At 45.6% G+C, this 22,348-nt stretch overlaps 1 protein-coding gene across 2 annotated transcripts in view; it reads left to right on the top strand.

The window, feature by feature from the left end:
* Nucleotides 1-555: 555 nt before the first annotated feature.
* Nucleotides 556-22,348, top strand: part of GRK2 (G protein-coupled receptor kinase 2) — a 39,373-nt gene continuing 17,580 nt past the window's right edge. Inside the window, exons 1-8 of one of the 2 annotated variants that reach the window (XM_044438178.1) lie at nucleotides 556-1,376; nucleotides 9,386-9,462; nucleotides 12,988-13,061; nucleotides 14,215-14,316; nucleotides 14,869-14,943; nucleotides 15,678-15,739; nucleotides 19,239-19,290; nucleotides 20,297-20,388. In XM_044438178.1, the coding sequence (XP_044294113.1) occupies nucleotides 1,264-1,376; nucleotides 9,386-9,462; nucleotides 12,988-13,061; nucleotides 14,215-14,316; nucleotides 14,869-14,943; nucleotides 15,678-15,739; nucleotides 19,239-19,290; nucleotides 20,297-20,388 (647 nt within the window). In that variant the 5' untranslated portion in view covers nucleotides 556-1,263. Of the gene's footprint in view, nucleotides 1,377-3,604; nucleotides 3,646-9,385; nucleotides 9,463-12,987; nucleotides 13,062-14,214; nucleotides 14,317-14,868; nucleotides 14,944-15,677; nucleotides 15,740-19,238; nucleotides 19,291-20,296; nucleotides 20,389-22,348 lie in introns of those variants that run through there. The other variant, XM_044438179.1, reaches the window with a different exon arrangement.

Raw genomic sequence — 22,348 nt, forward strand, 5'->3', positions numbered from 1 at the left:
ATGTTTTCTGGGTTGCACAATAAGTGTTTTTTGCTATTATTTGCAATACTCATTAGTGGGCCTTCCACATAGATGGTTCAATTCTTTTCTCACCCATCAGATGAGTTTCTTTCGAATATATTATGATTCTCTAAATTTCTTCCGTCCCATTACTTAAGTTATCAAGGTAAGTTGCTAGAGGAAGTGCCTTTTGGATCTAGGTCGTGTAGTCGCAGCGGCAGCAGCTAAAGTTATGGTAAGGTGGAGTTACCCGTTAGGCCTCCGAGCGTTTCTCGATTTGAGCACCACCCCCATCCCCGCTGCGGCGTGTTGCTTCGGGCTGCGTTTGAATCGAAATAGTCTTTAAAAAAAGAAAGGGAGGGGGGAGAAGGGGAGGGAGGAAAGGCCTAAGGGAAGCACGTTGCAAGTCCCCCCGCAGTCTCCAGAGGGCAGCATCGGGCGATTAACTTTCTTCAGTGGCGCTTCCATTCCTTGCCTCTTGTCCGGGTGCTGTTGCTTTAAGCTGGACCTAGAGACAGCGAAGGGAAAGCCAGAAGGTGGGCCCCGGATTTCCTTGCCCCTGCAGAAAAACAAAACCACATACAAGAAGGAGGAAGGAGCAGGAGTAGCGTATGAGCTTCAGATCCGCTCGGCCTCCGTCTTAAGCGCTTAGCGTTTATTCTATCAGTGCATTGATACTAATTCATTCTGCGCTCGCCCTTCCTAGCAGTTCGCTGTTCGCGCCCTGATCGCCACGGCACACAGAGAGAAAAACGCTTGACAGATCACGCAGCGATCAAGCCTAAAAGCAGCGACCCTCCACACTGTCGCCGCCGCCGCGCCGCCGATCCTTTTTGACAGGCGGCGAGAGCAACAGCAGGCGGACACACGCGCGAGCGCGTGCACACACACACACACACACACACACACACACACGAGAGAGAGAGAGAGAGCGAGCGAGCGAGCGAGCGAGCTCTGGAGGGAAGGAACAAATAGGAGAGAGTAAGCAGGGTGCAGCAGCAACTGCACCGCAGAAATACGGAAGAAGAATCGCTGCTTCTCTTGCACACGCATCATGTGGGTCTGTCTGTAAGAGGGGTGGTGGGGGGGCCAGATCCCCTCTCCTTCCCTCCCTCCCCCACCCTGTTCTCCCCCTTCCACACACGCTTAGACACGGGCACACGCGCCAACAAGGAAGAGGAGCCGAGGGAGCCGCAGAGGCCGCGGGAATAATCAGAGAACTGATTGTGAGAAAGGAAAGCAGAAGAAATATTTCCTGACAAGATGGCCGACTTGGAGGCTGTGCTCGCCGATGTGAGCTACTTGATGGCTATGGAGAAAAGTAAATCTACTCCTGCGGCCAGAGCAAGCAAGAAGATCGTCCTACCTGAGCCGAGGTGAGCCGGGGGCAGGTGCGGGGCCCAGTAGGAGACATGGCTTAGCTAGGGCTGGGTTGCATGTGTAAATATGCTTGTGTGTATGCGCGCGCATGGATGAGAGATTTGCTCTTTTGAATTGAGCAGGCTAACTTCCTCGCCTCTTATAGAAGGAGTCTTGACGCACCCAGACCCTATAGGATAGGGATAAAGGAGAGAAGAGCTCTCCGAAGTGGCATCTTTCCTTTTCCGTGGTTATGTTACCGCAGTGGGGCACGATGATCGGTTGCCTGTCTCTTTCCTGATGCCTAATTTGGCCCAGATCCCTGACTAATTCCCCCACCCCTACAAGCAGCAGCCGTCAAGCCCCTATGGAGCAAACCCCCTCTCCACCGAGAGTTTTCTGTATTTGCATGTCACAGCCCCCCATGCTTTCTCTGCACATATGTGTAACATGCAATTGTTTAACCCCCAGAGAGGGTCAAGGTGATATATTAGACAACAGATCTGCAAATCTTCACATTTGCATCTTTATGTTCTGAAGAGCATACAGTATAGCTCTGGCAGTGCTTGGGCTCAATTTTGTGATACTCTAACCATGCTGTTCTGTTTTTGATATTGCTGTGCAGGCAACAGGCCCCGTTGCTTGTGCAAAAAGGATTTCTTGTAATGCTTATGCACAAGAACATGGGGGGCACCTAGCAATCCATTCCTCCAGCGTAAATTTGGTCATGGGATCACAAAGAGCAGCCAGGCCTGAACCCACCTTGTGTCTGCCATGAATTCAAGTGGGAACTGGAGTTGCACAAACAACATTGCAAGCCTGTGCAAATGCTTGGCAAGGTCACCGACATGCAGCATTTTTCTCAGGGCAGATAAGGAGGAAATGTATTTGGCAGGGGTTCTGCTTAATGTATGGGTTGAGTCCTCAGGTGACCCAGAAGGGGGCTTAGACACTTCCAGCCGTTTGGGCCAGAGACCCATGGTTTAGCTTAACCAGCCTTTAACTCTGCTTCCTGGCAGCAGTTACCAAGGGCAACAGGGTTGGGCCTGACAGGCATCCTGCACCTAAAGCACGTGGGCAAGTCTAGGCCTTCTTCTCATTTCCTCCTCTCCTTCTTCTTCGATATGAGATCTGGTCAATGCTATCCATTCCCTTTCCAGCCATTAAACTTGGGCTCTCTCAACAGAGGGAGAAAGCTGTTCAGACAGAACTTGTCCCAGGGCTCTTCTGCCATTGAAGACATGATGGATGGCCTCTGAGGATGATCTAAAGGACCCATTGGAGCAAAACATGGCAGCCTTTGCACTCATTCAGAGGATGAAGCAAATGTGTTACCATGGCAAAGTCTAAAAATCCCAGCAGCCTTTGTACTCTTCACATGGCTAGTGTTAGTGTGGAAGCACCCACATGGAAACTTTAAATGAAGTTCTGTAGCCTTAGGGGGAAATCATTTTAAGAGAGGCAGCCAAACAACTGAGGGAGCTTCCCAATGAGCTTTTATCACACCACCACACTGCCTCATTCAAGGAGTGTTATGGAGGGTATCCAGGCATCATTGCCTTGCACTCAGAAACCTCTCATGTTTTCACATTGTTTCTCCCATCTTTTTATCTGACTGCAGAAAATTCATTAAGGAATAAAAGTGCCTTGTGGCACTCTTTCATTCTGATTGGTACCATTGGGAGCCCTTTGTTTAGAGGCACTCTGAACCTTTTTCACTTGCTCCCCATTTCAGCCAGTAGCTGCTGGCTGGCAGACCCCCCCCCCCCCGGATTTGCAGCCGAGTGCAGCTTGGGATTGCAGAGTCAAGCCATATTGGCTTTCCCTTTTCCAGGTCCTAGCTGTCTCTTCCTCATCTCTTTCTATGCCCAAACTAGGCATAGTTTATCCTTATCCTGACAGTATCAGCACTGGCTTTTCCTGCTTCCTTCTCTCCTCTAAACACACTAGCAAAGCCTACAGTTTTCTAGCTCAGTAGCTGTTATTTGGGGAAAGCGGGAACTAGAGGAGGTGTTTCTAAAGGCAGAAGGAGTTATTTATTTGTGAGCTGTGCTAGCAACCGTTTTTTGTGGGCACTTGGGCAAGACTCAGTGGATGGGCCCTTCCCCTCGGTGGAGTCTACCTTCTGACGGTCCCTGGTTTCAGTTGCTCGTCTTCCTCTTTCTCATCGTTGCTACCATTTGCTTGACAGGCAGAGAGCCAATGATCAAGTGAACAGTGGCATCTGCTGCTTCTCACCACCACCACCGCTGCCTGGGCCAGGACACAAGGCAGCTGAATGAGCAGGTGAATAAAGGAGCAGCTGTTCTTAATGGGCCCTGCTGAGGACAGCCCTGCCTGTCCTTGGTACCAGCTGTGCTTGTGAGATTTGCATTTTAGGAGGCAGAGGAACCATAAAATAGTCACCGGATCAGAGTGTCAATATTTGGTCCCCCTTTTTGTTCTACAGCAACCCTGTGAGGCAGGTAAGGTTGAGCCACTTGGGCCTAATTTGACATGTTCTCCGTTATGCCATGCAAAGTAGAATCGGGTCAGGGAAGAGAGGCTACCATCATTCTATCTATGGAGCTCTTCCCTGTTAGCCTTCCTCAGTTGGCTGCAGTACACTGTGTTTCCTGTCCCAGCATCATTCTAGCTGGCCTTTTATGCAAATTATCTGCATATTTGTTTCTTGTATAATTTATTCTGGAGCTCTGTGCAGAAGAGGCAATAAAAAGCAATGCAGGACAATGAAGCTTCACTCCTTATCCTCAGGCAATGCTGTTCTTCTCCCATTCCCTGGCTTACATTCTACTATTTAACCAACTCTTGTAGGTATGCACTGTCTTTGAAGATCAGAAGGATTAGAAACTGTTTCTTTTTCTTCTTCTTATTCTTCAAAAGGGCAGGTTTCTCTGGGTATTGAGCTCTGTACCCAGTACTAATTCCTGTGCTTGCTTTGTAGGATGTGATTTTGGCAGAGCAGACCCACTTCTGCTCATAGTAAACAGGTCATATTTCTCATATAAAGGCTTCTTACACTCAAGCATAACATTATATAAATCAGTTAGAGTCATGGAACTCATAAGTGGTGTGGCCCTACAACACTTTACCTTTTGTGAGTATTTCTTCTGAGCATTCAACCCCAGGGTCTTCCTGCTTTTTACCTACTTCTTCAAGCACAGGGGTTTAATATACAGCACAATACTGCTACCTGGGTGCAGCTGCCATTCTGCAAGGATTATCTCCTGGACTGTGTTGTATAGCAGCATCCTCAGAAGACTGCCCAGGACTGGAATAATAGGACAGAGATTCTGGAAAAGGCACTTCAACAAAGTTCTTGCAGCGGCTGCACTGGGTAGGCTGTGTTCATCATTGTGATAACAGGGAGATCTCTTCTTCTTTTAGTTGTATCCTGATTCTCCTCTTAAGGAGAAGGAGACTGTACTTTTATCTTCACACTCCTTGAGGTAGATGAGACCTAATTTTACTGGGCCACATAGCTACTGAGTTGAAATGTATAGCTGGATGAAGGTTTGAATATAACTTTCCTGCCATTCAAGCCTTTGTCAACCTGGTGTCTTCCAGGTATTTTAACGCACAGCTCCCACCATTCTTGGCTATTGGTTTGCTGGGCAGAACTATTAAAAGTTGAAGTCCAACACATCTGGTAAAGTACCAGGTTAGAGAAGGCTGTTAGAATAATTCTGAGTCCTCACAATCTGGACTGGAGGACTCTTGTCTGCATAGTCATTCCAAGATGGGGTGAATGTAATAGAACTCAGACCAGAAGAACTTTGATCTAAGGGAAACCTTGATGAGAGGGCAGGGTTTCATATCTGATGAATTTGTTGCATTATATCCCACCTTCATCCAAGGAACTCAGTGCTTCATCTATCATTCCTTGCCTGTTCATCATCAGAACCACCCTGTAAGGCAGGTTCAGTTGAGTGAATAGAACTATCCCAAGAACATCCAGGAATTTTCATGACTCTGAAGGTGATCTCAGGACACTTGGGTCAAGTGTAACACACAAAGCAGAATTGAGTCAAGAAGCAGGTGGTCTCCCATCATGGCTGTGGTGGAGTACCTTCCAAATCCCTCTCACCAGCCTTCCTCAGTAGCCTCCAATACACTGTTCTTTGCTGCTCTGCTGTCATTCTAGGTGGCCCTTTGAGTGTCACAGAGTCTCATCCACTCCCATCCAAGTCACAGCCCGGCCTCAGAGAAGAGCCATGTCTCCAGTCGGCTACCAGGAAATGGTGTCACCTGTGGGTGTAGATCAGCTGGATCAGCTGCAGCATAAGCAACCACAGCACAGAACAAAAGTCAGGGAAACCTATGACCTGACTTCCGTAGTACCCGGTACATCTCTGCCATTTCTCGAAGGTCATTCACAGGAGTTAGAAATGTGGCAGAACCGCAAACGATCATGCGTCTGTGAAAGGGCAGAATGCCGCTTGGCAGGAGGAGGGGGTGGGAAAGAGGAGAAGATGCTTCTAAGTAGGATAAGGGAAGCTCTTCCTCTGCTGGCTGCTATAGTACACTGTTGTTTTTCCTGTTAAGGGAACCGAACGCACTTCTGTGCATTTGTTTCCTTTTTGTCCTATAGCAGCTGAAGTTCCCCGATGTTCCCTGAATGGCTGTAGTCACTCCTTCTAATCTTCTAATACACGGGAGTGTACAGAAAAAAATATAATAAACCAGCTTGGATGCCCAGGCATACTTGCAAGTAATTTCCCACTTCCTCCCCCATGGCCTTTAAACGAACAAGAGCATTGTCAACAGCTGGCTGAGGCAGTTATTACTAAAAATAAAGTGTCAGCACAAGAAGAACTCAAGGGAGCAGACATTCTCTATAGCCTTTCTCTGCCATTATCTAGTGTCTCATTTTACTAAGGAAGAAATTCAGAGAGTACCAGGACCAGCTCTCCTAAAACTTCAGGTGCCTGGCCCCCTCTCAGAAAGTGTTTGTCATTTCAACTTCAGTGGCTGTCCTTGAAAGGACCAAAATTCGTCTTATGAATAAAATGATATTTATAAGCCCACAATAGTATTTTTTCCTAGCCTGCTCAGCCAGACGTACACACATTTATGGCTTAAATAAGCGATCTTTTCTGAAGCCTTCCCTTTCTAGTTGCCTGGAGTACATGCTTGTTCACCACAGGTGACCAGGCTTCTCTCTGTCTCTGTCTCTGTCTCTGTCTCTCTCCTTCCTTCCTTCCTTCCTTCCTAGTCTTCAAGCTTTGTCTAAGTACCACTGTGCTTCTTTGGCATGAAGCAGTTGCCTTGAAGCTAGGAGACCCAAGTTCACATCTGTACTGCACAGAAAGGGAACATTGCCCCCGAGTTGCCTACCTTACCAGGACACTGCAAAAATAACCAGATAATGAGTGCCAGGTCCTTTTTGCGCACAAGACAATTTATGTAATAATATTAACGTTATCATTCAAGTGGCCCTGCCCCCTGCAGAGGGTTGTCATGGAGATGTTCGAGACGCATCATCCCAGCCCCCTTACAGAGGCAGCAGCCACGACTAGAAAGATAGCGATCTGTCTGTCTTCTTCCCACTATTCTCCCATCTCAGTCATAGGATCTTTTTTTCCCTTGAGGTTCACTAATTTCAGGAGCCCGAGCTCCTGAAAAACAATTTCCACACACACCTTGTACAGGAGAAATAACGCCAGTTTCATAATCCCCTGGAAAGAGATCTCTCCAAATCCAAAGCACAAGGGCTTCTGCACACAATCCAAAATTTTTTAAAAACAGATTTTTGAATCAAACCCCCACCCCCTCCTTAGGGAGAGAAGGTAAGTGTGTCATCATCTCAAATGCACTTGTGTATCTATCACCTTCATTAAATTCCCAGGGCATCTTTAACACCATCCTCCAAAAGCCAGGATCAGAGCCCAGGACTGCCCTGCTTTCAGCCTCAAGTTCTAACCCATAGATTGCAGCAGAAGCAAAAGAGCTTCTTGCTTCTTGGCAGGCCATATCAGGCAATGCAGTAAACAGAGAACATCTTTCCACACCTTTTCAGGATGATGCAACAGCCTTTTCAAGTTAGTGCTCCAGATCGTTTTGTCTTCTAGATTAAAAATACCCAGGATGAAGAATTTCTTATACATCCAGCAGAATCAAGTTATAGTTTTGCACCTCATTAGACCATATCAATGGTATGGGGGGACAGGCAGTTTGCTTAGTGAAATGCTCTCCCACCTGCAAAACTAAAAAGGAAGTCTGCAGGTTCATGAGAGAAGTTTTCATCAAGGATTCTCTCTTCACCACCATTCCACATATGAGGAAGCATTCAAAATGTAAATCCCCACATACGAACACAAAAAAAAATTGCAGCCTGTAATGAGGAAAATATTACTTAGTTATTTATTCTCATTATTGTGCAAACTTGTACTAAGTGCACTTTCAGATGAAGCTTTCTCCCTCTTATGGTGCAAAGTTCCTCATGCAAAAGATGCCAGATAGACCCAAAGCTTGGCACTACGGCCACACTGTTACCACAAAGTCTGTGCCTCTGGCACTTCTGCTTCTTGTTTCAACCAGCTTTGAGGATCTGTACAGTCAAACAGACTGGATTTGTAGGCATTGGAAATGCTGGCTTGCCCCCCTTCTCAAGTGATAAACTGCATCTTCCAAAAATGACTAGTCCTCCTCACAGAAGCTTCAGTCTAAAAACATACCAATGTTGTAAATGCAAGCATATTTCCTTGGAAATGAATCCCCTTGACATCTTGGGATATCTTTTCAGGTAAATATGGTTATCAGGAAGTTGAAAAACAATCAGTGGAATTTCCAAATAAAATGCAGTTGGGACTGAGGCAATAAAAATGCTCAGACTTCTTTCCCGTTGGCTGCATAAGTGGGTGTGAGTATTCATATCAGAAGTTCCTCAAACAGTCAGGAGTGTAAAGTTACTCCACAGAACTACTGCATTACTAGTTGGTATCTACAGGGGAAATCAGGTCATCACCCATCTCAGAAAGCTGCGAAATGGCTCCAAAATAGAATTCCAATCCTTTGTAATACATTAACCTGGCATGATTCTCTGTTTAGGGGCCAGGCTGTCTGTGGAGCTTTCTAAGCTGCCAGATGGAAGTTTTGTCAACTCATCTTTGGGATTAATCAGTGTACATTTGGACGCTGAAATTTCAGGTTTATTCTCAACACAAGTGTACTGTTTCCCAATTTTTGGCTTGGAATTTTGTGCTGGTCTCTTTCACAGTCATTTTCTTAAAAAAAAAAAAAAAGCTAATTAGAAAGACAAACAAACATGACATTTAACAAAAGTAGGGTGGATTCAGAAGAGTGCCCGAGATCCTGTGTGTTTGTTCTTCTGCTTCTCCAGCCAGCAGCCTTAATTACTCCTCCTTCAAACTTGTATTTTCTAGTTGTTTCAAGACTTTTTCACTGGTTCCTGTTCCTGTTCATTTTTCTTTCTTTAAAAACAAATGAATGAAAGAAAAAAATCATGTTCTTCATAGGATGAAAGGTTGCCTCTGTAATATTTGTCTCTAATTAGTCTCAAAAAGAAGCAGCATTCTCCTTTAAAGTACTAGCTAGTCATAACCCATAGCGGAATGGAGGTCCTTTCCAACCCTAGCAAATAATGTCTTACGTTCGGATGATCTGATATGATATTGTTTTAAGAATTATTCTTTAAAGCACCCATCCCAAACCTCTGCCCTTTAGAAGTCCTGGCCTACAACTCCCATCATACCCAGACTGCATCATTGAATCATTGGTTGTTGTTACATGTGAACTCTGCACTGTGGTTTAACTATGGATTGTTAACCAGAGTTCACAACAAACCATGAGTTCTCTTCCCATGAGTTAAAAAGCCATAATTAAACCATAGTGCAGGGTTCATGCATAAGAACAATGCGTGATTCAGCAGCAGTCCATATGCTGGGTTGTCATTACCTACAAACCAAATATCTTTCTTATCTTTATAGGAAGTCTCTGATGAGAATATACCAAGTTAAAGAGGTGCTTCCCAATTAATTTCCTCATGTGCTTTCTCTCTTGGCAGCATTCGCAGTGTTATGCAGAAATACTTGGAAGACAGGAATGAGGTGACCTTTGACAAGATATTTTTGCAGAAGATTGGTGAGTACAAGAGTCTCTTCATGGGTCATGAGTTTGGACAGACTCGCCTGACTCCAGCCTGCTGAGCCATGCCAAAAGGCTGTGATGGAAGTGGAGCTGAGGGGACTGGTATCTGCAGAGTTGTCATGGAGTGACTATATGTGACTCTGCCCCTCTTCTTAGGGCTCCAGCTTCTGACCTGAAAAGGGTTCCTGTACTTTGTGGCAGAGAGAAGATGCAGTAAATCATTAATTCGGCAACTGGTGAACCTCCAGCTGTTATAGGACTGCAGCTCTGTCAGGACTCGTCCATGGCTAGTTATGTTGGCCCATCCCCGAAATGAGCATAGTTTTGGCCTTGCGAAGAGAAGACTGGGGGTGGGTGGATGTTATTACTCTATAAGTACCTCAAAGGCTGTCACAAAGAGGAAGGTCAAGATCTTTTCTTGCTGATACCAGAGTGTAGGTCACAGAATAATCAAGTCAAGCTGCGACAGTCCTGCTTCAGACTGGGTATCAGGAAAAGTTTCCTCACTGTCGGAGCAATACGACAGTGGAAGCAGCTGCCTAGAGAGGTGGTGGGCTCTCCCACACTGGAGACATTCAAAAAGAACCTGGAGAGCCACCTGAGTGGGATGGTGTAACTTGATGTCCTGCAACAGCAGGGGTTGGACCAATGGTCTTCATGGCCCCTTCCAGCCCTACCATTCTATGATTCTCTTATCACCACGACACTCGGGTAGGGGAATTCTCAAGACACTGAATCTGTCCTTACCATCCAGCCACTGAGAGCACAGTGGCCACGTTCATGCAGAGCAGGCTGTAATGGGCTGCTGGGATCTATAGTCCAAAATATCTGGAGGGTATCCTGTTTGGAAAGGCTGCACTACGTTGACTACTTGCAAGATAAGCAGCTGCACCAATTGTGTAGGAGAGGACGTTTTGGGAGACACAGCTTTCACAGCATAGGTCTGCAAGGGTGATCATTACTGCAGCAGCCAGCATTTTCTTGCCTAAAATAAAGGGAAGAAGCCCTCTCACCTGTTGTGTTTGGTCAGTTTTCTATCCCAGGCTAGTGTTGCAAAGTCCTTGGGGAGATGAGTTGAGTGCTGTGAATTGGGGAAGGGGAGAATTGCTGAAGTCAATGAAGAAATTCTTCTTCCTCTTGTGTGTGGTTTGTGAAAGTTCCTGTTCTATTTTCCATTGGTAGTTGGGACAGCACTTGTTTTGCTAGAGGGATAGTGGAAGAAAAGAGGGACAGGTTAAGGATTCTAGCACCGTAGCCCCTCAGTGGGCCAGACCCTCTTTAAGAGTGGCATTTTCTCATCCTTGTAGGCACCAGGGAACCTCTTGGTAGAACTCCAGTCTGTTTAGATCTTAAAGATACAGAAGCCCTCTAGAAAGTAGGAATGCCCACTCTGTTTCTGACAGGTCTCTTATGTTGTGAGGAGGAGTAGAAGTTCAACAGGGGAAGCTTTGGATCCCTAAGAGATAGAGGGATGGAGAAAATTTCACCCACTGAATTTCTGCTTGCTCTTTTGTTGAAGGCACAACAGCTAAAAGATGAGCAGCATGCTGGTTAGGAAGGGTTTAGTGATGAGGAGCTAGGGACTTGGTGAGGCCACCCTGGAATGTTGTCCATACCAAGCCAGACATCTCCTTGCAGCACTGGTTCCCCTTTCCGTTATTACACCCCGCCCCAACAGGAAATGCTTTTGCTTCCTCCCACACCCAAGGTCACTTGTGGTTTCCGCATGATATGGCCCGCTCGGCCCCCCCCCCCCAAACACATGCTCTCCATTTGCTCTTCACTCTCCTGTTTCCGTCCCATCAGCCTCTTGATGTCACCTCTCCCACCTGGGGTGCCTGCATGTGCCGGAGGGCAGGGTTTAGAGCCAGGAGTCATTTGGACGCAAGCTGAGGGAGTGCCTGACAGAGAGAGGCAGCAATGAAGGCAGAGTCTGGTGCACATGTGAGGAGAAGCCCCTCGTCGTTCCCCTGCTGCAGAGTTAGCTGCCTCCAACCACCCTTTTTCTGTGGCTAATATGAAAGAGATGAGACTTGGGTCTGTGGTAACTGTACGTGAACAGCAGTACAAAAAGAGCTGCCTTACCGTTCAATGAAATATCATAGGAAATGGATATGTAGATGTGATTTTGAGCCCGCACGCTCTCTGGGAAGCAACTGTCAGCCTTTTATCATGAAATGTTAAACAAACAAACAAATAAAGAGCAATGACAAGGTTTCCTTCCCATTGCTACACAGAAGTGCCTTAAGTTATGGGAATTTTCAAATCTATGAAGGATGATTAGCCGTGACCAACAAAACCAGTAAGCTTGAGAAATGCAGTTGTTTCTTTTTACTGGCCATCCTCCTCCTGCGCATTTAACAACAGCCTGACATGCAAAAATTAAGCATGAGAAGCTTTTCCTGACAGGGAGAACAAACTATGGGAAAAAGTATTTTGTTTGAAAGCATAGGAGCAGGCAGGCAACATGGAGGCAAAGTGAGTGGTCATCATGTGATTCCCAGTAGTCTTTAATGCAGCCAATAGAACTGTTGCATCTTTTCCATAAATAAGATTGAAAAGCTGCTTGATAGTCAGAATCCTCCCTCCCTCCCTCGTCCTTCCTTCCTTTCAGCATCTATGGCTCTAAGAATAAACTAGATGCCTACAACAGTTTTATATGGACCACTGCCTCTCAACAATGCTGTAACAGGCAGAAATCACCAGGTTGGATTTTCTGTAACTTGGTGATGCATTATGTTAAAAAGCTTCTGATATGTTGATTTCTTCCTCTTCAGGTCCTATGAAAGACCCAAAATTGTACATAAGAACAAGACATACTTACAGCATCTGGCTTTTAAAAAAAGAGGTTTAAATACTTTCTGCTAGATTGGTCTGTCACCAACCATAAGCCATGATAGATAAATTTGGAGGCAGCATGTCTTTGAATACCATATCTTGCATAGGCAAGAAAACCATCGCTATCAGTTGTGTGGTGGATTTGCCAGGCTACAAACCAGAGATGCTGCACATAAATTCTCCTGCCCTATTCCTTCTGTGACCAGTTTGCCAGCTATTGCGCAAATACTTTTGTCTTGCTGTGATGGATACCTGTCCCACACAATGAACTGAATGGGTGAAACTGTGGTTGCATTCACTTCTGCTTCCCCTGCACAGAGCATCCAGCTTATGACTTGGCAGTCCAATCTGCCTCTGAGCCTCTCAGATGTAGGCCACAGTTTGAAACAGCATGCCAGATTAGAAGCAAGGAAAGCCGTGTGTTCTTTAAACAACATCGACACTGGACCATTTAATAAGCAATGTTTAGCATGATCTTTTTATTAGACAGGTTTTCTCCTCTAATTGTCAAAGGTATGAAGAACTTTCTCTTTGTGTCTCTAAATAGATAGCGATCTCTGTCTATAGAGACAGACAGACAGACTTTTGAGTAGTCCCAATTTTATTTTTGCATGCAGATTTTGAGATGGGAGAAAGAGGCAGACTTTTCCCTTAATGCAGACAATTGTATGTATTTCTTAGGCTTCCTGCTGTTCCGAGACTTCTGCCTGACACAGGCAGAGGAGGCCAAGCCACTGGTGGAATTCTACGAAGAGGTGAGCTTCTGACTGGGAGGAAACATTCCTATTCTACCATTGTATTCAAACCAGGATTGTTTTTCTCGGTCTGCCAATCAAAGGGTTGATTCCCCCTCTGAACTAGGAAGGGGTCCTTTACCAAAGGAGAAGATGACCTTTAGGAGTCCTTTTTCATGACGAAGAGCTCTGTTCTAGAAAATAGACACGGGCTTGTACCCAGAGGCATTTATCTCTTAATAGAATGCACACTGCTGGCACAGCGGATTCTCTAGAGCGCTGAGCATTGTGCCCATGGGATGGAGGTGGGGTATAACAGATGCTGGATGAAGCTGATGGTGTTAGGTACTCTATGCAGTGCAGAGTCTTGCTGTTAGGATGAGGTTTGCCAGATCTCTACCCAGAGGGTCCCTTAGTATCTTTAAATTCCAGGCAGACACAAGGGGTCCATGGCTGCTTCTGCCCCCTGTGCATAACTGCAGTCTTGTTCGTTGCAGTAAGCTAGGGAGGGGTTGGGCCAGATGATCAGGGGGCAAATCAGTGCAAGAAGCCACAACAAGTCCTTCATCTAATTCAGCTGGAAAAGTGAAGGGTCTGAAGGAATCTCTGGGTTGTGATCTGGGAACCCTATTTAGGGCAGAACATTGTAGCTTTACCAAAATCCTGAAAAGTCTTATGGGGTGGGGAACAATGCAAATGGCCAACATATGTGCTTTAAAGTGCCCAGGCTGGGAAGGCTTTGATATGCTTTATGATTTCTTATATTCTAATGCTTTATTTGTACAGTATCTGGGACTTGTTCTGTTTTAACTAGAATAGAAAATACATTTAAAATAAAAATAGCAAAAAGAAAAATATTTCTGTATTCTGTGCACTCTTGAGTTTTTTGCTTCTCCCTACAGTTTCTTTATATTTCACATAAGCATTGCTTCCATGCCGCTTTTGTCATCTCCACCACCCAGTCCCTGCTGTAAACTTCACCTTACACCAAAATGGAAACAGGCTAATGAACTATGTTTTGTAGACCTTTCTTCAGCACAAGCTTTGAGTTTTTTGGATGCAGGACATGACATGTTCAGGCCTTGTGAATGTTTTCTCTCCTTTTTCTCTCTTTTCTGGTGGGCCTCATTTTATTGTCTTGCACCTCCAATGTGACCTTGTCCATTCTCTCCAGATCAAAAAGTATGAGAAGTTGGATTCTGATGAGGAACGAGCTATTAAGAGCCGCCAGATCTTTGACACATACATCATGAAGGAACTGTTGTCCTGCTCTCATGTGAGTGCCCCAAATGTTGCCATGCAAAAGTCTGAAAAGTCCTTCGGAAACTGGCGTAAAAGTTGCTTCAGAACTGCATGTAGATGGGAGATGTGAGCCTCGCAGTATAGCCGGAGGCTAAGCTTCAAGCTTTCTGCAGGAACATGATGAGGTTTTCACAGAAGTTGACAGCACTAGGCAGGGTAGCAAAACGTGGCCATCAAGCCCATAAGCAGCAAACCCATGGAATGAGAATACGGCGCCTCTTGTAAAGGTGCCATGATTTCTTTGTCTGCCACCAGCACCATTTTTCTTCTTCCAGCTGTTAAACCTGACCCAAACTTTGTGAGTGCCCTTGTCTTCCTTGTTTTCGTGTCACTCCTGTTTTCATGTCCGTGTTTCTTCTGTGGAGGGTTTGGCTGGTACATTCCTTAGCACAACTGCAACAATAACAACAGTGGAGATGGAGGTAAACCCCCAGGTGCCTGCCCACATTGATGCTGTATCCTAAGTGGGATGAAGGGTAGACAGGAATACATACAGGCTTATCCATTTTTATCGGTCCCTTTCTAGCCTTTCTCCAAGTCAGCCACAGAGTATGTGCAGAGCCGCCTCAGCAAGAAGCAAGTGCCACCTGACCTTTTCCAGGTATGTCCCTCTCTACAGACATTGCCCCTTCCCCCAGTTCAGCTGCCCCAGGACTGGCTAAACTCGCATCTGTGGAGCTAAGGCAAACAAAGGCAAATATCTATGTATCCCAATCTGTGGCCCACTGTGAGTGAACCTTCCCTGTGTTCACCAGAAAAGGAACATTAAAAGCCCTTTTTGGGTGGTGCACTGGTTTAAACTGCTGAGCTGCTGGGCTGGTTGATCGAAAGATTGACAGTTTGAATCCGCAGATGGCGTGAACTCCCGTACTCTGTCCTAGCTCCTGCCAATCTTGCAGTTCGAAAGCATGCAACTGCAAGTAGATAAAAAGGTTCCACTTCGGTGGGAAGGTAACAGCATTCCGTGCACCTCGGTGTTTAGTCATGCTGGCCACATGACCACAGAAACTGTCTGTGGACAAACGCTGGCTCCCTTGGCTAGGAAACGGAGATGAGCATCACCCCCAAGAGTCAGACATGACTGGATTTTAATGTCATGAGGAAACCTTTTACCTTTTTTCCCTAACATACCCAAACCTAGAGATATTCAGGCACCAACTGGGCCCATCTGTTCTACAGTGTTTGCTGTTGAGGCTCTCATGTCTTGCAGGCCAGGGGTTTTCACATCCCTAAACCTTGCAGGGGCCATGCAAATGAGACATGGGATCAGTGGGTGGAAAGGTTAATGGGCAAGTCCATGATCTTTCTTCCTGTCTGTCCTTCCTCTTCTGCCAGCCGTACATTGAAGAGATCTGCCTGCGTCTGCGTGGGACTATCTTCCAGAGGTTCATTGAGAGGTGAGTACGGAGGGGTGTAGATTCTACAAGTGGAATTTACAACAGGCCTTTGCAGTGCATCAGTTCAGGGTTCCAGCCAGTTAGCCAGCCATGCCTTTTTGCTGGATACGCTATTCCATTCCCCTGCTCCTTTGCTGGTTTTCCATGTTTCCCCACTACTGGCATACCTCGGAGATATTGCAGGTTCAGTTCCAGTCCACTGCCGTCAAGCCATAAAGCAAGTCACACAATTTTTTTTTTTTTTTGTTTCCCAGTGCCTGGAAAAGTTGCTTTTGCACTATACTGTAGTCTACTCAATGTGCAATAGCATTATGTCTTACATAGCTTAATAAAAATAGTTTATTGCTAAAAACTGCTTACCATCATCCAAGCCTTCAGCAAGTTGTAATCTTTTTGCCGCTGGAGGGACTAGCCTCAATGTTGGTGGCTGCTAACTGATCGGGGTGGAGGCTGCAGAGGTTGGGGTGCTGTGGCAAGTTTGAAATATTGCAAGAATTACCATAATGTGACACAGAGACATAAAGCAAGCAAATGCTGTGGAAAAATGGCACCAAAAGACTTGCTTGATGCAGGGCTGCAAGAAAACTTCAATTTGTACAAAAGGCAACATCTGTGAGGTGCAATGTAACGGGGTAGGCCCATAGTCAGTATTCACTGCCCACTGGCTATGCTTAATCTCACTGAAGTGTCTTGTTATGTTGTGATTTTGGTGTGTATGTAGGAGAATTCTCCCTTTACAGATTTTTCTAATGTTTTATTATTATTAATATTCTAACCCTGGCGGGGAGGAGGGCTCTCTGATTCTTGCTGATACCGCCCTCTTGTGTGTGGGTAGTGCTGTTTTAGTTATACCAAGAGCCATACTCAGAAAGTGAGTTTCCTGTTAGGATGTGGTGTGAGGCTGTGGCTTGCTTTTTGGAGTTAATCTTTGGCAGAGGATGTCTGATGGGAGAGAAACGCCTAGATAACAATAAATTCATCCAAGGGAGAATAATGGGGAAAATGATGCTGAAATTTAAATGTGGAGCTGTGGCTACGTATGACCTCTGTATTTACTGAGACATTTCTTTGAAAGTGGTGACAGTACATTTTGAAGTTTGCAGATTTACATGGAAGTAATACCCATTGAGTACAGTGGGACATACCTCTGAGTAAATACCCACAAGCTCTGTAAGGCACAATGCGGTGCACACACACGTCAGAGTAAGTGCTGTGGGACACATTGATTGGGTTTGAAAACACAGTAATTCAAAATCAATGGTTAAGTATGGGTTGTGTGGGTTGTTGTTAAGCCATGGCTTCTCACTGAAACATGGGGTTATCATAAGGCCTGAACACAGCTGAAATAACCCACTGTTCACAACCTAACAACAAGCCATGGGTTCTCTTTATGGGTTGTTCATGGTTAACAAACCATGGCTTGTGAGCAAAGCTGGAGTAAGGCAAAATAGCCAAGGGTGACTGGTAGTGGAGGTACAGTGGCAAAAACTACCCAAGAGCCAGAAGTCGTCTTTGCAGAAGTCCTAGCAGGGCAGCGCTGCCTTCCTCTTCTTTTTCTGGGAGCTTCTCTTGCGTGGATCCCTGCCATGGCTGTCAAAATCTAATGCCTGCCGCCTGAGCTCCTCTTGGGCAGCAGCAGTGAGCATCACATTGGTGCCTGCACAGCCACACGCAACCGCAAGCTTGCAAAGAGGAGGAAAGGGCATAATTTGCTTAAAGGAGCGCTGCTGGGCAGCCAATCAGTGCCCAGATTGGAGGGGATCAGTGTGTAAGGAGCACTCCTGGGCAGTGAAAGGGTTAATGGGTTGTACTCCCTCAGAGGCATCTGACCAGGCGCTGCATTCGCACAGGAGGAGGATGCAGCCGCCAAACTCTAGTGGGGGTGGGGGTGGTGGGCTTGGAACAGTTTCAAGAATATCATCATAACCGTCACTGTATTATATAGTTTCACTGATAATTAAAAAAAAAAACCTTTTTCTTGCTGCTGCTGGTTTCTGAACATCTTTGTTCTTTTGTGTGTGGGTAGGCGATCATTCTCTTGAAGTGGCGGGTCATTTCCCCTAATACAGTTTTTTAAAAAGAATATAATTCTTTCCAGAGCTGAATTAATTCATTTTTAGGTGTGGGTGGATTCTATCCTTAATCCAGAACCTTTTTCATTTATGGAGCTGCAGTAACTTAAGACACATTATTATTATTAGAGGACACATCATCATCATCATCATCATCATCATTATTATTACTACTACTTCTACTACTACTGTTGTTGTTGTTGTTGTTATTGTGACATATTGGCATTGGTTATGTGTTTCTGTTTGCCAAGTGATTCATATACTTTCAAATGATGGGATATATGGAACAATCCTATGTAAATCTATTCAGAAGTAAGTCTCACTGAATTCATGTGTGTATAAAAATCCCCCCTCCCCCCGCACCTTCCCACACCTCCACTTTGCTTCAGTGCTGATAGAAATTATTTTCCCTGTGTTGTTACTCAGGATACATGGGGAGCAGGTTTGTAAATTCGGAGCTGTGTTTTCCTTTCTTTCACAAATGTATCTTATTGGCTCATGCATGATATCCTTTTCTCTTTACTGTATAATACATCTCAGTCACATTGTGAACATGTGGTTTTCAAAATCCTTTTGCTGGCTCAAATAAAGGCCTTGGAATACATATTCCTGACTAAATTCCCCCTGTTTCATGCTTGCTGGGCCACACTTTTAAGAAATCATGTGATATGTAACTCAAACACTCTCTCTTGACTAATTGCCTACTGCCTCAATTTGCCTGTGTGTAAATTGGGTTTCCTGCTGCCCCTTCTTCCTTTCTTTTAAATCTTGAAGAAGTTGGCTCTTCCATAAATGCCTTTCTCTGCATTATTACATGCTCTGGCAGAATGCAGGGAGTTGTTTTCTTAATCCACTTTTTTAAAAGTCTGCTTTCTGTTGGTTCTGTGAACTTAGTGTGGTGCAATTATGTGATCCAAGCACACTCTTTTTCTTGCAGTCTTTGCCTTTAATTGCCTGCTGCCTCAGTTTGCCTATGTATGAAATGGCACTCTTTTTCTCCCACTTCCTTTGCTTCCAATAAGTGGGGCCTTCCACAAATGGCTTTCCCTACCTACACTGTTATTCTGGCGAAATTTCTAGGAAGGGGGTTGCTGGGCTGAATTGTGTGGTTTAAAAAAAGTGGGTAGCAGAATCAGTGTCATCTGTTCTCCCTCCAGTGGCCACCGTTTTGCAGCCTTAGTTTGCATGGCCACAAACTTTCCAGTACCCCATGCTTCAATGGTAACCCCGTGGTTCAAGAACAGGGCGCATTCAACTTGTGCACCATCGCTGAGTGTAGATTATCTTGTTGTCTGCACTCAATCGCCGGGGCACGCTTTTGGATAAACTTGCATAGGACTGGCTTGCAGAATAGATGGAACAGGCAGGAATGTGCACGTTCTCATGGTACACTCTGTCTCATTTCTCCTTCTCCTGTTCCGTTGTAGTGACAAGTTCACACGCTTCTGCCAGTGGAAGAATGTGGAGCTGAACATCCATGTGAGTGCCTGGGAGGGCATTCCAGAGAGCCACAGCGATAAGCAAGGAACTGTCAAGAGACACGAAGCATAGACCTGCTTGTGGCCAATTTAGCTTAGCGTGGCAAAGGGGACAGGATTTGTGGAGTGCTGGTAATGCGGTGCAAAAGCAATCCCCAGCCTCAGGAGGTCTTGGACGCTACAGGGAAGGAGCATGAGCGTGGGCTTTGCCTGGCTATTGGGAGAGAGATTTGAAGGCTGGGAGAGTTTAGGAGCAAAGCCTTTCTTAATCCCAATCTAATAGACTAGGAGTGGGGAACCTGTAGCCTGCCGTGCATTGTTGCCTACAACTCCCACATTCTTGATGAAAGAGTATTGCCAGGCACTTAAAAGATTCAGAGTTCCATTGGAGTCAGTGAAGTGTTTGGTTTGGTTTGGTTTGGGGGGGGGGGGGGGGTCCCAGGTCTCATCGCCATGTATTGTTGGGGCATGTGAGGAGGGGTATTAACGCTTCACCTGCCAGTGGAAACATGAATCTTGAAAATTGCCCCCCCTCCCACAGGGCCCTTAAGGTGAGGAAAAAAACCTTTTATTGGCTGCAGTGGACACTTGCAGCTCTGGAGAATAGATATGAGGCCCTGGGGAATAGCTTCAGGTAGCATCCCTGTCCTTGGCCATATCCCTGTCCTGGCTGCCGTTCAGCGATATCTTAAGGACCACAAGAGTGAGTCTGCTCAGCCCTCACTGACACAAAGTAATCTCTAGTCTTGATTTAACATTGAGCACTGAGAGAACCCCCAAACAGCCGTGCCTGGAGGTGAGAAAAGTGCCTGTGGAAAGCTGTTCAGATGGAGGAGTCCCAGGCACAGCTTCTCCGAAGCCTTGGCGCTGCTTTGTGCTACTTGCACTGTGTTATTGTGGAGTGGGGGCAAAATGATGGCTCCCCCAGCATGTTAACATTCTTGTTTTGCTCTTGATTTCTTTTTCTCTCTGCTGCTGTTTTTCCCTCCCTGCACTGTGGGACTCAGCTGACCATGAATGACTTCAGCGTTCACCGGATCATTGGGCGTGGTGGCTTTGGAGAGGTCTACGGATGCCGGAAAGCAGACACGGGCAAAATGTAATGTGGAGGGTTGTTTGGGCAAATGTTATGAAAAACCCATGAGAGCAAGCCTGGTGTGGTCACAGGTTCAGTACCAGAAATGCCTTCCTTGCCACCCTGCTCACTGGCACTTTCCAACAGAGGGGACTTCCCTGTCCCTGTGGTATTTTAAGCTATGCCATCGAGGTCTCGATAAACTTACATTGGAGCTGAGTATACTTTGTTTGTTCTTACACAAACTGCTGTGAAGAACTGTGATGCTGACCGTCTGATCGCTGAGCTCCTGGTCAGTCCTGCTGCTCCCCAGAACCAGTGTGAGCAAGCAGCCGCTGGCTTCCGGCACGGTCTTTTGTTTCTGTGTCTAACCCAGCTACAAGCAGGCTTCTCAGAGGCCTTTTTCCAGCTTTCCTTTATTGACTGGGGACCTACACCAGTGCTAATCCTGAGGCCAGAACCCTCTAACAAACGTATGAAGTGTTGGGAAAAATGATCAGTGCCTGCATAGTGTCAGCAGCTCAGTTTATTCACTCAGTAAAGTTTCAAGGCGCCTGAAAACAAAATAAAGCAACAAGCATCATAAATGGCAACATCAAAGCTTTCAAACCAGAAGGCAGACAAATATGACACAAAATAGGATTAACATACTCCGGTAAAAAGATAAATCAGACACCATTAGAAGCCTTGAGAATAGGATAGTTGTCACCTGGTGCCTAAAAGTTAATAATGAAGCATCAAACATACATACCCTGGGAAGGAATTTCACAATTTGGGCATCACCACTGAGAAAGGTCCTCTTTCCAGTGAGTACTCATGTGTCCTCAGAGGGTAGAGGACCCAGAGAAATGATTCCAATGTGGAGAGAGACAATCGTTCAAGCATCTTGGCCCCAGGACTTCTATTTTTCATCCAGTAACCACACGAAATCTCCACTTCAGTTGTGACAAGCAAAAATGGAGCTGATTAAGGACAAGGAGTTTTTGTACATGAGGTATTATACTCATGGTTGTCAAGAGGTTCTTTAGATGGTGTGAATCCCAAGTTTTGCTTTTGTGAGTAACCAGTATTTTTAGTGATTTTTTTTTTTAAGCAGAAGGGAAAATGCAACATTTAATTATGAAAGAAAGTACCATTTCCTTTTGTATATTTGTGTTATTCTGCTATGGCACAATGCCACCTAGAGGCAATGCAGTGGAAGAGTAGGAAAGGAAATACATGTATAATAGATGGATTGCAATTTAACAACAAAAGTGAAAGTAAACACAGTGGATTTAACCCCCTTGTATAAAAAAGCCCAGAGAATGGGGTTCTGTCAGATAAGAAAGTGTGTTTCTATCCAAAATGGAACATAAATATGGCTGCACTTACATGATCTTTAGTTCAGGAGCGTGCAATTTGTAGTCCTCCATAAATTGAGCTACAATTCCTATCAACCTTAGCTACATAGGAGCTGAAGTCTCAAAATACCTAGAGCCAGTAGGTGCCCATCTCCACTCTAGACTAGGGACATACTGTGGTTACTTTCTGACACGTTGGCCCATGAAGGGTCCAAAGTGTCAGAATTCCAGTTTTCTTTGAAATGCCTGTATTTGCAACAACTCTTCCCCCATGGGGCCGACCATGTGGTTCCTTGTTTCAGCCTTGGAAAACTTCAGAATTGTTCCTCTAAGTTCACTGCGTTTCCTGTTCTGCTACTGTTGGCCAAGTCCAATACAGTGCAGAGGGGGCTCTGTCCATTTTGCCTCGCATTCACATCCTGAGCACTAGCTGGCAAGAGAAATATTCAGACAGGATACAGGCTGGCCTAATGCAGCTGTTGACTGTTTAGAGATGCGAGGGAGCGATGTGGAGATATATTGGAGAATATTACAAGGCAGCACTGAGACAAGTGTGGCAAAGCTCCTCCTGTTAAAAGCAGAAGGTTTGGGGGCATCTGAGTAGTCACAGCAGGCGGCTCAAGATGCTGATGGACAACTGATGT

The sequence above is a fragment of the Varanus komodoensis genome, unplaced genomic scaffold (assembly GCF_004798865.1).
Source record: "Varanus komodoensis strain SLA01 unplaced genomic scaffold, ASM479886v1 scaffold32, whole genome shotgun sequence".
NCBI classification, from domain to species: Eukaryota; Metazoa; Chordata; class Lepidosauria; order Squamata; family Varanidae; genus Varanus; species Varanus komodoensis.